Consider the following 15,930-nt stretch of genomic DNA (forward strand, 5'->3'; position numbering starts at 1 on the left):
ACATGCTTTACATCATGTTATGTCATACTGGAACAAACTGCTCCTCGAAAGGCTGAACTTCTATTTGTGATTATTTATCTAAAAGCTGTGTTTTCTTTTAAACTGTATATATTTTATTGGACTGCATCTACTGACAGCTAAATTCCCAAGCCTTCAACCTGCCATCTCAAAGAAGCAGATTCACAAGAGTCCAAGTAGAGTTTACTGTCAGTCTGTAATGAGAGTAAAATTATAAATCTCTGTACCAAAAGCCAGCTGCTTCATTCTTAACTCTGATCCTCCCTTTTCTTTTGCATTCTAGCTAGCATACAGCTGCAATAAATGTGGCTCTTCTCACAAGCCATGCAGATGTTAACAGTTCTGTAGGACATCAAGAAACATTTCAAGAATCTTGTAAGTGCTGACTAAACTTGCTTGAATAACCCACACTATCTCCTCCACATTCCTATTCAGTAACATTAGTCTTCCTGAATATATTAAGAAAAAAAAAAAATTTAGGCTAAGGCTTTAATGTCTAGGTCTAAATGTGCTATCAGTAAACAAGGAATGTTCTTATGCCTTTAGACAACAGATATTCAGGTAGTAAAGCAAAGGGAGTCAACTTATTCTTTGCCACAATGAGTAATGCATTTTTGTTTCTTATCTATGCAAGAGTAGTAAAATGAATGTCTAAAAATATATATTTATAAAAGTCATGGCTGTATCTATTTGAAAGAATGGATCAGAACTAAAGCAAGATCTTTTCTTTTCTAGTAGTCATATGGATTAATACAAAATTAGAGCGAAGGAGTTCAAAGTGCTACCTAGTACCTTTTTATTAAAGTTATATTAGCATGACAGTCATATGCATTAAAGATTAAGCTAAAGCCTCAAACCACAGTCAGCAGCATCAAGAGTCCAGCTGTGCAGGTAGAGGACTAGATACAAAATGCATTAATTAAGTGGGTTTATACTAGAGATGCTGTTTTAATATTCCTTCTCTCTTCAAGCAGTGCGCTGGGGGAGAGCTGATTTTCTCCTTAGCAGCTGATGTAGGGCTGTGTTTTGGATTTGTGCTGGAAACAGTGCTGGTAACACAGGAATGTTTTAGCTTTGGCTGAGTGGGGCTTATACAGAGTCAGGGCTTTTCTGCTTCTCGCCCCTCCCAGGAGCAAGCAGAAGGGTGCACAAGGGGGTTGCACAAGGAGTTGGGAAGGGGACACAGATGGGACAGCTGACCCCAACTGACCCAAGAGACATCCCACACCATGTGATGTCATGCTTAGCAATAAAACCGGGAGGAAGGTTGGCTGGGAGGCTGCTGCTTGGGGACTGGCTAGGCATCAGTCAGTCGGTGGTGAGCAATTGTATCAGTTGACTTTCTTGGGTTTTTCCTCTTTATTTGCTATTTTACCTTTTATTACGTTTATCACTATTTTCATTATTACAATTACTATTTCCATTTTATTTCAATTATTAAACTGTTCTTATCTCAACCCATGACTATTCTCACTTTTACCCTTTCAATTCTCTTCCCCTTGTCCTGCTGGTGGGGAATAAGGAAGCAGCTCTGTGGGACTTGGTTGCCAGCTGGGGTTAAACTACAACAAGCAGCAAGTTTAGTCTCCTTTTCGGGGTAGGACTTTCTAAACACATGAAGCAGTTTAGAAGCTCAGTATCAACAAAGCCAATAAGATTCACACTCATGTATTACTCCAGACACTTGAAAATCCCACATCAAATACCCTACCCTGTGTGTAAACTTCATGCTTTGAAAACCCACTGGAAGGAGGGCTGCAGAACGATTCACAGCACTGAGCCATAAAGAGATCACAATCTTTGACAAGTTCAGAAACAAAATGTGCAGTCAAGAGCGTCTATGGTAGAGTTTTGAGATTGTCTCCAGTCAAGTGTCAATCTCAGCAGAGTTTCAAAGAGGACAGGGTAGGGAGAAATAAAACGAACATATCAGTACATTTCGTGCAAGGCATCGATAAAAAGACCTCACTCCTACAAAGGCTTACATACCTGCTCAACTTCAGATACTTATCCTATTATGTAGCACACTTGAAGTGAAAATCAAATCTTTGAAGACATGGGGCACAAATAATTTACCATGAAATGTGGAATTCGGGTATTGTTTGTTCTTTGATTTAGTAATACAGGAAATCTGAATATAAAGCAGAATTGCAATGTGCTATTTTCTAAATGCTTCATGACACTACTTTTAGAGTAATTTCATCAAAATGCCATAAAAAGACATTTAAGCATTTTGAGATAAACAAAAAGACAATAGACTACAACCTTAAAAAGAAGTCAGTATTAACAGAAGCTCTGTAATTAGCTAGTCCAAAAACCTCAAGCCGTCTTCAGGCTTCCCCAAACAAAACAAATTGGAAGGAGAGAGCAAGAAGAAAAGAACTTAAAAAAAAAGAGAGAAAAAGAAAGAAAGGGGAAAGAAAAGCCACATGAGCCAGAATCCCTCACTGCTGTTATTTCTCCACAAGCGGAAATGCTCTGTTCAGTCATGGCTTAGGAGGCATAAACATCATTGAAATTCAAAAGCAGCTCTGAGAAAGAGGACGCCTCAATTGGTATGCAAGTGGTGTTTTCTCGCCCTGAATACATTATGAACTTGCAGCATGCTAATATGCCATGCTATCATAAGCACCAGATGGAACAGTAGGCAGTGTATGTCCCATCAAACCTCAGGAAGATGTATTAATGTTCCTGCTCTTTTTTTTTTCTTCCCCTCCCCCTTCCCTACTACAACCCCTCAGCTGTGTCCCCAGACTGGCACATTTCGGAGCATCAGTCACCTGCTCCCGAAGCACAGTTCTCCAGGGTTGCCTCATCTTCACCAGGTGGTGCCAAGCATCTTTTCAATCTTTTTTATCGCAGAAGGTAAAGGCCACAAGATGTGTCAGGCTGTGCTTACTGAAGGGTACCGAGTACAAAAGATAACATCATGAGATAAATGATAGATGAGAAAGACTTCGGGTTTAAAGCTAGCACAATAGTTTTAAATTATGTATAAACGGCACAGCACAAATTTTCCCCTCAGTACTATTGGTGAATGAAGAATTGGGGAACAGCAGCAAAGGGAAAGGTTTTCCAAGTAATCAAATAAAACAGAGGAAACTGGATTAAAGATCTTTGAACTGAATTCCTTTTTTCACCACACTGGAAACCTTTTCACATAAGATGTATACAGTTCAACAGCCATTTATAGGGTAGGAGCAGGCTTTAATTTTAAATCAGGGTAAGAAAGTGGCACACAGGCAAATTAGCTTACAGGATTTTGAATTTTAAATATATATATTATTCTAATGATATTCCTTGGCTTTTGTGACTAACAAATTGCTTAAAGTTATATGTCTGATTCGAAAGACATGGGAGAATTTTAATACTGCTTCGCATCATTTATTAATTCCGTCTCAAGCAGGTTTTATATTACTAAAGAGAAATTTGATCTAGTATTCTGTATGAAAGTATGTGCATAGGCATACAAAATGAAAGCACATATTTTCTGGTATCACCTGAACTTCTCTTATCTATTCCTAGAAATAAACTTCCTATTGAAATATATGGTTTGCAAGAAAATTATTTTCTTTTTCTTTTCCTGTTACTGTGCTATTCAGAATGCAAAATAAGATCCTCAAGACTAAAAATTAAGAGCCTGTGAATTCAAAACACAAGTAAGAAAGACCAGAGATGGCTGAAGAAAAGCAAACCAGTTTTAAGCATTTGAAGTTTGAATGTTCAAGTATTTTTAAACAGGTTTGTTTTTCAGAGAGAAATCACATCAGTAAACATTTTGCCATTTTCTGATATTTTAGAAACCACCTGCTGATTTGCAACAGCTCTCACTATACATGTAAATTCATTATTTTCCTAACAACATTAGCCTTCTCATAAATACAGTCTAATTCTACAAGATGCTGAGTATTCACAACTCACACGAACTTTTCTGAGGATTAACATTGCTGGAAACCTTGTAAGACCTACATACAGAAGTTATCTGTTGCATGAATTAGAAGTATTTTTCCAGCTATTAAAGGTCTGGTTGACAGGGACTTCTGACCACATATCCAATCCTAACTAAAATTAAAAAATAATTATCTTTTTCATTCAAACAAAGCATGTTATGAATTTTATTCAGAAATAAGAGGTATTATTCCAGCATCTATTAAGCTCAGAAAGGCTTTAATGCAAAGATATCTTAAGGATCAAGTTAGAAATCAGATCAATTCTTTCCTTCTTTCTTTTCCTACTGAATATTGGGGGACTTGTTTTGTTTTTTAATATATAGCCTTTAAGGGTAATTTGCTAAACTATGATTTGCAATGTGCAAATAAGTCTATTTAAGTCCATTATCCTGTGTTATAAAGTAATTTCTGACACCTTAACAGCACTCAATTTAATTACAACACACTGAAACAGTAGAGCTGACTCCCAGAGGAACCAGTTTGGATCAGAAGATGATGATGTATGCTAGCTGCTGATCAGCTTTCAGCATCAGATCCAACATCAGCTGTTTTCAAGAACAATATCAGAACATCTGCATCATCATAGTATTTTGTGTTGAAAAGCCCTCCAAAAGCTAGCAATTGCAGGCAACAATGTGCACATACCCACACCTGTAAGGAGACATACTTAAAACCCAGCAGCTTTACTGTAATGACTAAAGGAGCCCAAACAACCAAACAAACAAACAAAAAAAACACAACAAAAAAAACACAACAAAAACAAAACAAACAATCCCCCACAAAAAAAAAAAAAAAAAAAAAAACCCTCAAAACAAACAAAAAACCACAAAGAAACCTTTTTGATTCTGATTCAGTAAGCATCAATTTCTGCACCAGAATCCCCATTGGGTAATTCATCAAGGCATCTATTCTGTATCTAGTGTGGCAAGACAGCGAAAACACTTAGAGCCCCCAAAAAGAGAAACACTTGTGACAAAGCTATTAAGCATTCCTGGTGATTAAGCAATGGACACTCATTATTTCAAGACTGTCTTGAACCAATACCCCAGACAAAACCACACGCTCATATCTGCTGCTGCCAAGGTGAAATCAAGGCATGATGATTTTCTCTATTCTTTCACGAAAATGCAAGTTACTCAGCAGCTTCCACAAAGCTCTTCCTGAGAGAACATAGAAGTTAACTAAGGAAAAATTATATAATTTCTCTTGTGGCTCTACAGAGAGATGCAGGTCGATACCTTAAATTTAGGTAGTATTTTTACCTTTGGAGCTTTTACAGACTCAAAAGCAGTTTGAAGCAAAACCTTTAAGGCAGCATAAATGAAAGGATTCTGTTTCTGCTGGTATCTGAAGATTAAATACCATTACTTGCCTTGCTCAAAATGAAAGGAATTGGAAATTACTACTCTACCGATTGACATGTCACAGGAAGAAAACTAGCTGCTGAGCTGGCAAGCAGCCATGCAAATCAAACCCAAAATGTGGTTCTGTCTATGTAGAGGAGTCTGAAGAGGGCAAAAAAAGGCTGTAACACTGTCTTTCCAGGCAGAGAACTTGCTATACATGCTCTTAAGACTCTGCTTTCATACCAATCTCTCAATCAAAGTTTCATGCAGATTGATCTCTTGTGCAGCAGACTCACTTAATAAATGTAGAAAACCCAAATACATGTTTGCTTTTACAACCAGAGAATAATGTAAAGAGAGATGCAAGTAAATTAACAAAACAAGATAAGCATTCTTCAAAATACTTGAAAAATTTAACATGAGAAACACAGATAGTATTCTCAAAGAAGCCACCATCTCACTTCTCCATTTTCAAGGGGACAATGGAGTGTTCACATTGGCTAACAGGAATTCAGAAAAGAAAAATATACACTCCTTACTGCACAGTTCCCCTTTAAAAATTGCAAAGGACTTTGCTTTTATTTCTGAAGATGCAATGCAGTCAGAGCTCAGTGTAAAATAATCAAATATTGATTTTAATGAAGTAATTTACATTACTTCCAAGAGCTAATACAGATGAGATTGACAGAAGCTCTTTCTCTTTTAGGACTCTAAAGTTAGGAGATCCTACAGTGCCATGGAAGGATGAACTCAAGCAATGTGGACCCCTTGAATTCTAGAAACTTAGTTGTCCACCTCCTGTCAGTGGAAAAATGAAGATTAAAACGTCAATCCCAAGGGGTAGTAAACTCTGTTGCAAACAAGTTTCCAAGAAGAAAATTGATGACTTTCAAAGCTATTAAATGACAGTGCCATCTGACCTTGATGGATATCTAATTACACCCACTCTTTTACAAACATAACCACAATTGCTTTAATGAGCATCTTTCCACTTTCTTTACTGTGTTACAAGGTCCCTGTGTTTCACTCAGGATTTCCCTTCCAAACCTGACAGAAATCCCAATACTTTCTAAAATAGAATGCAATTATTGGATATCCCTGTTTTTAAAAGACCATTTTTGTACACTGCAGTGTTTATAGTCTAAAATGTTCAAAATAGTGTATCTAGTATCCAGGCAAAAAAAAAAGTAGTAACAGTAACACTGTCACAGAAAATGACCTCTTCTAAATTCCAGTTAGACAAACTTTCTCCTAAAGAGAATACAAATAAGTGTGTGCAAATCTAGCAGATATAATTACGCAATCAACAATTATGTGGTGAAATGGACTGGAAAAATAAAATTAAAACAATAAATGTTAATTTGTATTTGCTAACCATGGAAGATGTGGCTGGTGCTCTTCAAGGCGCAAATTCCCTTTTAAAAAAAGAGGCTCTTAAAAATTCAAGGAATTATATGAGGAAGTCACATATAGGAAAGTCTATCTAGATGGCATTCATTTGGATTATAAAACAGCTACAATGAAAATTCAGGGCTGTGTACACATGCTTATTGCTCTGGCTTAAAAGGGCCACCAGAATATATTTGGAATGCACAGTTTGGAAGCAAGAATCAAATTATGGCTGCATTTTCCTATGATGCGAGTGCACACATTTTCCAAACTGCAATCTTGTGGCAGGAAGAGTATTTGAGTCATGTGTGCTTGCATGACTCACAAAGTACATATGAAGGAGAGATCTGAAAGAAGGAAGGGGAAAGGCCCTGTATCCCTAACTGGGAGATTACTCCTTTAGCAGGATGTGGTTTCAAACAGGAGGACAGTAAGACATTGAACCTAGCATCACTAGAATCAGAGAGAAAGGGGGAACTACAAGAATCTGCACTGGACATATACAGGAAAGCTCCCAAGGCTTGGAGAAGAGGATTATAAGCATATAAAGAAAATTCCAGTAAAGCATTAGAACTGATAGAGTACCATGTAAAATTTTAGATATGCTTTCCAAATTACTTACTTAGACAGAGTAGTGCCTTAAACCCCAGAAAAGATGTATTGATAAGCTAGAAAGGGCAATGGACTTTGAAAGGTATAACATGTTCCTCCTTTTTGAATAATTTCAAACTTCACTGCAGTTAATTAAGTGTTATGAACAGAATTTGGGTAAATTTTATTTCTGTAGAAAAACTAAGTTACAAAATTTTTTTAGACCTGGAGCTGCTGCGGCCGTGTTACTTGTTATGTTAATTACAAGTCGTTAGAGTTAATAGTTCTCTTTGTATCACTTAACGACCCTAGCCAGGGCAGGGTGATAGCCCTCCTTTTGTATCGGTAAAACCCTGCCCTAAGGCAAAGGTACCGCTCCCAGTCAGGGAGAGAAAAGGACATCAGAATATGCAGATTTTGAGAACCAGTGTACCATGGGACGTATTGAACTTATAAAAAACCCCAAAAACAACGAGCCAAATATAAGATTGAGAAATTAGAGTGATTCTGGGATGAGAAGAGCAGCGTGCTGGACCTGCAGAGATGTTGGGAGACCTTGGTGCCCCTCGCCCTGACTACAGAAGCTGCCTGAGACCAAGACCTGAAGCCGGGAAGCAAGGAAAAGTGGGAAAACATCGGGGTCCGGCCCAGAAGTTCCTGTGAGGACCGGACCCTCCCCGGCTTTGCCCCTCGTGGACAAAACTGCACGTCCTTCTCCTCTGAGCCACGCTGGGAAGAAGACGGAGACGGCCGCCTCGTCGAGCTTCCTAATCCTGAGCTGATCACTTTAATAAAGGCGTTAAAAGGAGAAAAGTCTCCTGCCCTGTGTTTATTTCATTAAGCATATGCAAATGCCACTTACTCAAATCTCAGTTCAATATAACAGCCCCTATTTTTAAACAAAAAATGGATATCAGCCTGACCCTACAGCAGATCTGCCCAAACTTGCAGTATGCTTGAAGGGTTACCAAAATACATTTTTCTTCCTTAATCCTCAGCTTCTTCTCCAGGAGGTGATCAATATCAATTCCTTTCACTCTTCTATTTCCACATTTCTTTTGGTCTTTGTCAGCTCAGTATTGTCAACACGCAAAAATAACAGCAGAGCTTGTTACACTCTGCTTCTACAGGGATGTCCATAAGGAATGAGAACCATATGAGCAGTACTCTTAATAACTGTGTCCTCTGCTGATGGTATTTCCTTTTGAACTTCAGAAAGATTTCCTGTCACCTTTGACTTACACTTTGTGCCTGTTTAAAAGTACAGTTATGTTGCAGGCATAGCTCCAGAATATTTATCTACACTAATACCTAAATATCTGGCTGGATAATTTTAATAAATTCAGATGCGTAGGTCCTACCAGGTAACTTTTCCTCATGAAAATTTCACAAGATTACCAGATCCCAAGAGCAAGAAAAAGCAGAAATAAATCTATAACTCACTACACAACATCATGAAAAAACTCAAGTAAAGCTCTAGCTTCATACCATAAGAATTTGAGAAGGAGACTTTTAGAATTTGGATGGGTTCAGTGTCTCTTCTTTAAACCAGCTGCAAGAACATTACTAACAAGTGGTGTGCTGCAGCACAGGGACCAAGACTAAGAGGTCTGTGAACCTTCAGCTGAAGTGTATCTTCTCAAATCCCAAGGTCTCCAGCACCTTGTTGTTTCAAGCTGTTCTGCAGTTAAAGCTCACAATGAGGCTCTTTCTCTGCACTCTGCCTACAACTTGCAGTAAAGAAGAAATTACTAGTAGAGAAAAAATAAAAATAAAACAATAAAAAAGCTCACAGAAATAAATGCAGCTCTGGTGTATGGAAGCACAGCTCCATGAGCTGCCAGAGGAAGGATGTGCAGCCCTTTCAACCAGCACTGAGCCTGACAATTCTGCTCTTCTACCAGCACACAAAGTTCATTCACAAAGCTACAGATCAAACAGTAGTTTCAGAGCAGATTAAATGAATCCCTTTAGGTGTTTGAAGCCCAATACTGCTGAAATTTCCCCTGAAACACAACACAGAAGCCAGTACCAGGGGCTGCTCTGCTCTCCTCTACAGAGCACAGGTCTGAAGCACCTCAGACTGGGTGTCCAGAACAATTAACAGATCCAGCGGAACAAAGAATCATTATGCAAGCTGAAGTGACCGTAGGAGATTAAGACAGCCTATGTCCTTCTGTCTTAAAGCATGTGAAGTTTAGATCAAGTTGCCACAGGTTTGTCCTATACAGGATCTTCAATAAAGAAAATATCACTGCCTCTCTGAAAAAACAGTTTTAATGTCTGACCATCATTATGGTGAAGAACTTTTTTCTGGTATCTACTTGGGTTTTATCATGGTCTATTACTCGTGCCTTTTACCTCTCATCTTTACCACTATGCACCTCAAGAAAAACTTGGCTTCATCCATCTTCTCTACACCCTCCCATTAGGCAGCTGTAGACAGCTCATGAAAAAAGATTATATAAAGTTAATTATATTTAACTAGCAACTGTTTACAGCTCACCAACAGGAAAACTCCTGCCTTTCAAGGGCCTCAATAACTTGGAGACGTGGAATCCACAGCATTACTCGCTCCTCCAGAAAACTTGTCCATATCCTCACCTTCAGAAGATTGGCAAGCAGAAATGGTTTGTATAAGACATAGCTAGGCAAGATGGAAGAGTGAGCTTTGAATTTTTTTTGCAAGATTTTGGAGTGGAAGCCTCACTCTGGAAGTGAAACACACAAATTCAAATCCTCCTCCTATTTGTTCACACTCAGGTCTGGACCATATTCCTTTAGCAGTGGGGAAAGCTACTGCCCATTAGCAGTTCATGAGAGTAATCTCCAATGCTCTTGTTCTACCCAAGAACTGAACAAGAAACATATTAAGAGGGAACAGGGCTCAACATCAACGGCAGCAAGGAGAAAGCAGCTCCTTCACTGGTCCTGCTCTTCATCTGGTGACTCTCATGTACATGAGGCAGAAAGAACAAATGTACATCACAAAAATGCAACTCAGTGCAGAGATGGCTGAGCTGCTGGAGAGCTGAGCCAGTGAATATAGATAGAATGGAACAACGTGGCAAGGACTTCACCAGCATCACAGAGGAACTGCGGGAACAGGGAGTTAGCATAGCAGGATATCCAAAGAAATAAGCCTTGCCAAGTGGGCCAATATGGCTAGACTGTGTCTGTGTGTAAGTGAAAATTCAAGCACTGCTGTGCCCTATGTTTTTCCCCATTTAATCTCTACTTGCCTTCGCATTGCTGGCTCTATGCTCCATTTTACACCACATACATTTCTGGGAACAAAAAGTAAGCCTACACTTGTGAAGAGACCAACATGTTTAAATATGCACTGGGCTTCCTCTGAGATTACTTACCAGATCAAACTGTGTGAACAACTCAAGTCACAGAAATGCTTCAACTCCAAGAAGATATTGGTGTGATCTCAGCACTGGGCTGCTTAACCCTCTCAATACTGAAGGAGACCCTGTCATGCAGAGTTGCAGCTTGACATGATCAGGAAACTTTAAAGCTGTAACAGTGATGCACCCAGGAATGAGGAGAGTTAGAGGCACAGCACTTTGGATTTGGAAGGCAGCTACTGCTTCAAGTGCGCAAGTTGTTTTGTGACCTGGAAGCGAAATACCAGGCTTCAGCTGATTTTTTGTGGTGTTATCCTTGATGTACACACTTGAAAGAAACAAGGATGAAGCAAACAAACCAGAAAACTGGTAGAGGTATGTGTGCACGTCTTGAAAAGGACCAGGTATCGTGTCCTCTACTCTTACATGTATCAATTTCTCTGTATGGACTTTAAACTGGTGTATCACATTATTCATTTTATGCAAAATTCAAGTTGTCTTTTCAAATAGTATATACACAGATTGCATTTGCAAGCTATGATGACCATGCCTTATATATGTGAGTGTGGAGTCCAAAATCTTCAAATCAAGATATGATTGGTGCTAAACACCCCGGTGCTAAACACCAAGGAAGTACCTGTCCTGAGAAACTAACTAGGCTATTCTTCTCTAGCTAAGGGCTTGAGCTATAAAGCTTTCTATCTTCTCAGGAGAAGAGTGTTTGGGACCCTGATAAAACATACATACATATATATATATATTCATTCCTGCAGCATGATCTGCATTCCATGATGTGTTAGTTACTTTCCATGCATGTGTAGCATGAGGCAGTTCACAGCCCCATGGGTTGAAAATAAGAGCAATAATTTTATGCAGACTTTGGAATTTATTACTACCATAAAAGACGAAGAAACTTTAATACTGTGAAAAGAAGTCATCACATGTCGCCTCCCAACCCTATCATACATATCTGAAAAACCCAGTGGCCCACGGTCCTCTTAGGGAAAGAGCTTTTCATTTGTAGCTGAATCCTGAAGATAAAGCCATTATGTAGGAAGATTGGAATAATGATGCAAAGTTAACACTCAGACTTAAGTAGTTCCAGACACATTTTCCCTATTTGGCAGGAAACTTGTTTTGTAATACACAGAGTCCTTCTAATATAACAGCATAGCAACTGCAACTTAGAACAGAACAAGTAGGTTAGTGGACTGTTAGGACACTTTTGCTGTGTAACACCATTTAGACGCATGTATTTAAAACACAGGTGGATAATCCAAATGTTCAGTTACTAGGACACTAACAGTTATGTCCATGGCAATTTTGTTTCTGTTCTTTAAACAAATCATCACTTGCAAGCACTAATGTTAAAACCAGAAAGCCACTCTAGTACACAGTGGCTATAAATGCCAAATCAATTTTCAGCAGATAATAAAGTCCATGTTTTACAATCAGCAATACACTGTTTTACTACCCAAAATGTAAGCTAATAATATATAGCTCTGCTAAATGGAAAATGCAGATATGCTGTTAAGAAATGGGCTGGCTGTGAGATGATGGATCATTTCTGCCGGGACCTTCTTAAAGCTATGTGTAAATGTTTTGAAAATATCACATGATGTGGCCATGTGTTAAAAATTACAGCCATTAAAGTTCTCTGCTAAGAAAAATATGTGGGCAATTTATGAAATGCACTCCAGGATGGAGATATCTTAAGTAAAACCAGATTTTGAAAACAAACCCATTTTTTTTTTGAAACATGAACTTAAAAAAAAATAGTTGCAGCCACATCTGGAGAGCAGAAGTAAAGAAAGGGTGGTCTGACCTAATACCAGGCCATCTTCTGAAAGAGCAGCATTATTTCTGGGCTACAATGACTGTGATCACTGATTGTCCTTTTAAGGAAACCATGCTGAATAATGCCATGGGCAATAATAAAGCATTTTGTAGGCCAACATCTGTTCTTTGAAAGTACTATAAAATGACTGATAGATTTGTAATGTTTCATAAATAAAGTCCGGAATAAACAGTACAAAAAAAAAAAAAAAAAAAAAGAAACCAACAACCACATTCACAGTAATCAGAGAAACTGGTGTATGGTATTAGATTTGAACACTGTTCCCCCAGGAACAATTACTTAGAGATAAACACTTCCTAGAGTTCGCTCCACAGAATGACAAAATGGTTAACTTGGTTACGGCAAGCTGCATGTTAACGGGATTATCTTTCTAGAGACTTTTCTCAGAGTTGCAGCAGTGCCTTCACAGAAGTCAGAAAGGCTTTTACAGCGCTTCATTAGCCAGCCCCGCTGCTGTCGCTTTGCCCTGACAGGACAGCGAGGAGGTGAGCGCCCAGTCACAATTTATAACAGTACGAGCAATTCGTCTTTGAAGGGCAATTTTAGTTTGTGTAATTGTTATCACCACACATAAACCAGAACCCATCTTTATTACTTCCTGTTCTTTCCCCAAAAGAAGGACCTCAGATGTCAGAATCACTAAAGGGATGGTTCTGAAATCAAGACTTCACACATACACAAAAGGCACTGACATAATATCAGATTACATAAAAATACATATCCTTTTAATCTCCTGTACATAATGTGCTTACTTTTAAAATACAAAATCTGCCCCAGATGGCTAATAATGCCCATTTGAAAAAACACAACACCACAATATTAAAGGGCTAAAATATGCTGTGAACAGATTGAGAGGCAGTTCATCCTAGAGGAGAGTAAAAAAGTGCAGATGGGTGTCAAAAATAGCCAAGTGTCAGATCTGTTCAAGTATCTCCATTCTGGCACATGCTCCCAGTCACAGCTGTCAGTGTATTCTCTGTATCCAAGTGCAAGGTTTTCTAACACTCAGAGCTGACATTAAAACACACTTCTTGCTTGCTACTGCTTTAAGAGAATGCTGCAAATAAAAGATTTATTTAATGGTAAAGCTTAACGAGTATTGATAAGGGTATACATATTTGAGTGTGGTACATGCCATTTTGATTAAAGATGCATGAAATTTTAACCAGCAGGTAGATTAAGTAATTTAAATGCCAAAGGCTTAATAGACTTTCAAAAATGTCCACTCTAGGCATTCCAACAGTTTGCCAATAACACCAAATAATGCACACAAGGATCAAAACTGATAAGATTGTGTCATTTCAGTACACCTAAATATCTTGATAAAACACAGGAAGAGTAAACCACAGGCGAAGATGAGTTCCATACAAACATAAGGGAAACATCAGTGAATGAAAATTATGCACAATGCACAGTTTTCCTAATTAATGAATTACCATGGTATTTCTAATGAAGAGCACATTCCCAGGAATGCAATGTATGCAAATCAAATTTGATGTTTAAAGGGTTAAATTGACCTTTCATAGTCCTCAGTTGTTATCTATGCAAATTAATTTGCCCATATTTCGACCATATAAATCCTCTTAACCTTGTGATTTGAGCAAACAGAGCCCACTTTCTTGTTACAATCACAGGATCAGCAAACATACCAGCATAGGGTATGACCATATACAAAAATCCTAAAAGGAAAACATTCTTCCAACAACTGGCAATACCTACATGCAACTGTGGCTGCAGTAAACTGGCAGATACTGTTTCAAAACACCATCTGCGAGGTGTACAGACTCTCTGTGATCAAGCATAGCCTCTTCTGCCTGTCCTACCGAAATAATCCACAAGAACCAGCCAGCTGTAGGATCTCTAGCCCTGTCTTTTTTTTATCCAGAACACAAGCTGTTATAATCAGGCACATGGCTTTCTCCAGTCCTTACCAAAGGGGAGAAAAACACAAACAAAACACACCAAATTCAATCTACTCAGTTGTGGTCAAGCATCTCATAAAACCCCTCAGACAAATCACCCTGCATAGAAGCATTTTTATTGGCAATAACACTTATCAATAAGACAAGTGATTGTAAGATCCAAAGGTAATATTTTCCTTAGGAAACCGACCTATTATAACTCCCAGCTCCACAGCAATTCCTCTAATTCAGCAGATTTTTTTATTGTTTTGTTTTGAATCAACATATTTTGGTGATTTGCCTGGTGACAGCAAAGGACTACAATTTAGGACAAGGCTGGAATAATCTGTTTTATAAATCTCCCTCACTTCTCCAACATAAACAGCTTTTCACAGAGATAATTTCAGCTGATGGGTAAACGCTGTGAATGATCTCCGACGATCAAATGTTTGCAGATTCAAGGTGCAGCTGACAGTCATGAAAGCCAGCCTGAAGCTGTATTTCCCTTTGCTAAAAATGATCCCCCGTTCAGAGACCTGCATCCACAAAGCTGGTGACTTTCTGCTATTTCTATTCCTTTTCATTGAAACATCCAGTCCTGCTGTAAGTATCATCTCTAGCAGTTCACTTGCACAAATTCCCCTCCCCCAAACACATACACAACAGAATTAGCATCCGCGATCGCTCCGTACCCGTATCAGCTTGCAAATCACCCTCTATATTAAAAGAGAAAAGAAAAAAAGAGAGAGGGAAAATGTACTATCAAAAAAACGATTAGCGTTTCCTCATTTAGAACCGAAAGAGCTGCAATAATTTCGACTCACCAGGCATCCTTGGATAAAATATACCACACTGTAAATGGCTCTCTCCTAAAAGCAAGCTTATTTAGGGCTCAGTGCCTCCTGTTCTGGAATGAACAGAGAGAAGCGAGGAGGGCCATCAGAACTGGCTGTGGCAGCGTAGCTGGAGGCAGGATGCTGGGCGCGTGCGTTTGCCAGGCAAAGACAGATGGAGAGCTGACACTCTGTATTGCACTTGGAGCAGAAATGTGAATGATGACAGGAGCACATGTGGCCTTGAACCCAGCCCTGTCTCTTCAGGCAGAACAATGACAGGGATGTGTGTGCAAATTATCACAACCCCGGCTCCCCTCAGCTGACTCCTTTTACTCTACCTTTCACACCAAGTTCCAGATGACCAAAGAATAGAAACTAAAATGCAGAGTGATAAGCCAAACACTGAATTATTCATTTTTTCCTTAAAAGTTAACCCTTTCGTCCACTGACAACAATTAAAGAAAAAGAATCACTTTGAATCAGCTCTCCTCCAAATGTGGGGGAAAAAATTCTTTATTTTAACAGCCATAATTTTGCACTTTGTAAGACTATGTCTATTTATTTACCTGGAAATTCAAAACGTGCACAAGAATATACAAGAGAATTCTGCCGCCCCCCACACACACACTTCTGTCATTATTATTCTCCTTTACTATACGGAATGGAGTATCAAAATCACTCACTCTCT

The 15,930-nt window shown here is 38.7% G+C and overlaps 1 protein-coding gene across 4 annotated transcripts in view; it reads right to left on the minus strand.

Annotated features, from left to right (window-relative positions):
* Positions 1 to 15,930, minus strand: part of RUNX1T1 (RUNX1 partner transcriptional co-repressor 1) — a 115,305-nt gene that overhangs the window by 64,576 nt on the left and 34,799 nt on the right. The window contains exon 1 of one of the 4 annotated variants that reach the window (XM_030969553.1): positions 15,231 to 15,808. The exons of the other annotated variants lie outside the window; for them this stretch is intronic. Within the exon in view, the coding sequence (XP_030825413.1) occupies positions 15,231 to 15,237 (7 nt within the window). The 5' untranslated portion in view covers positions 15,238 to 15,808. Of the gene's footprint in view, positions 1 to 15,230; positions 15,809 to 15,930 lie in introns of those variants that run through there. 4 annotated transcript variants of the gene reach the window in all.

This window comes from Camarhynchus parvulus, chromosome 2, assembly GCF_901933205.1.
Source record: "Camarhynchus parvulus chromosome 2, STF_HiC, whole genome shotgun sequence".
In the NCBI taxonomy this organism is placed as follows: Eukaryota; Metazoa; Chordata; class Aves; order Passeriformes; family Thraupidae; genus Camarhynchus; species Camarhynchus parvulus.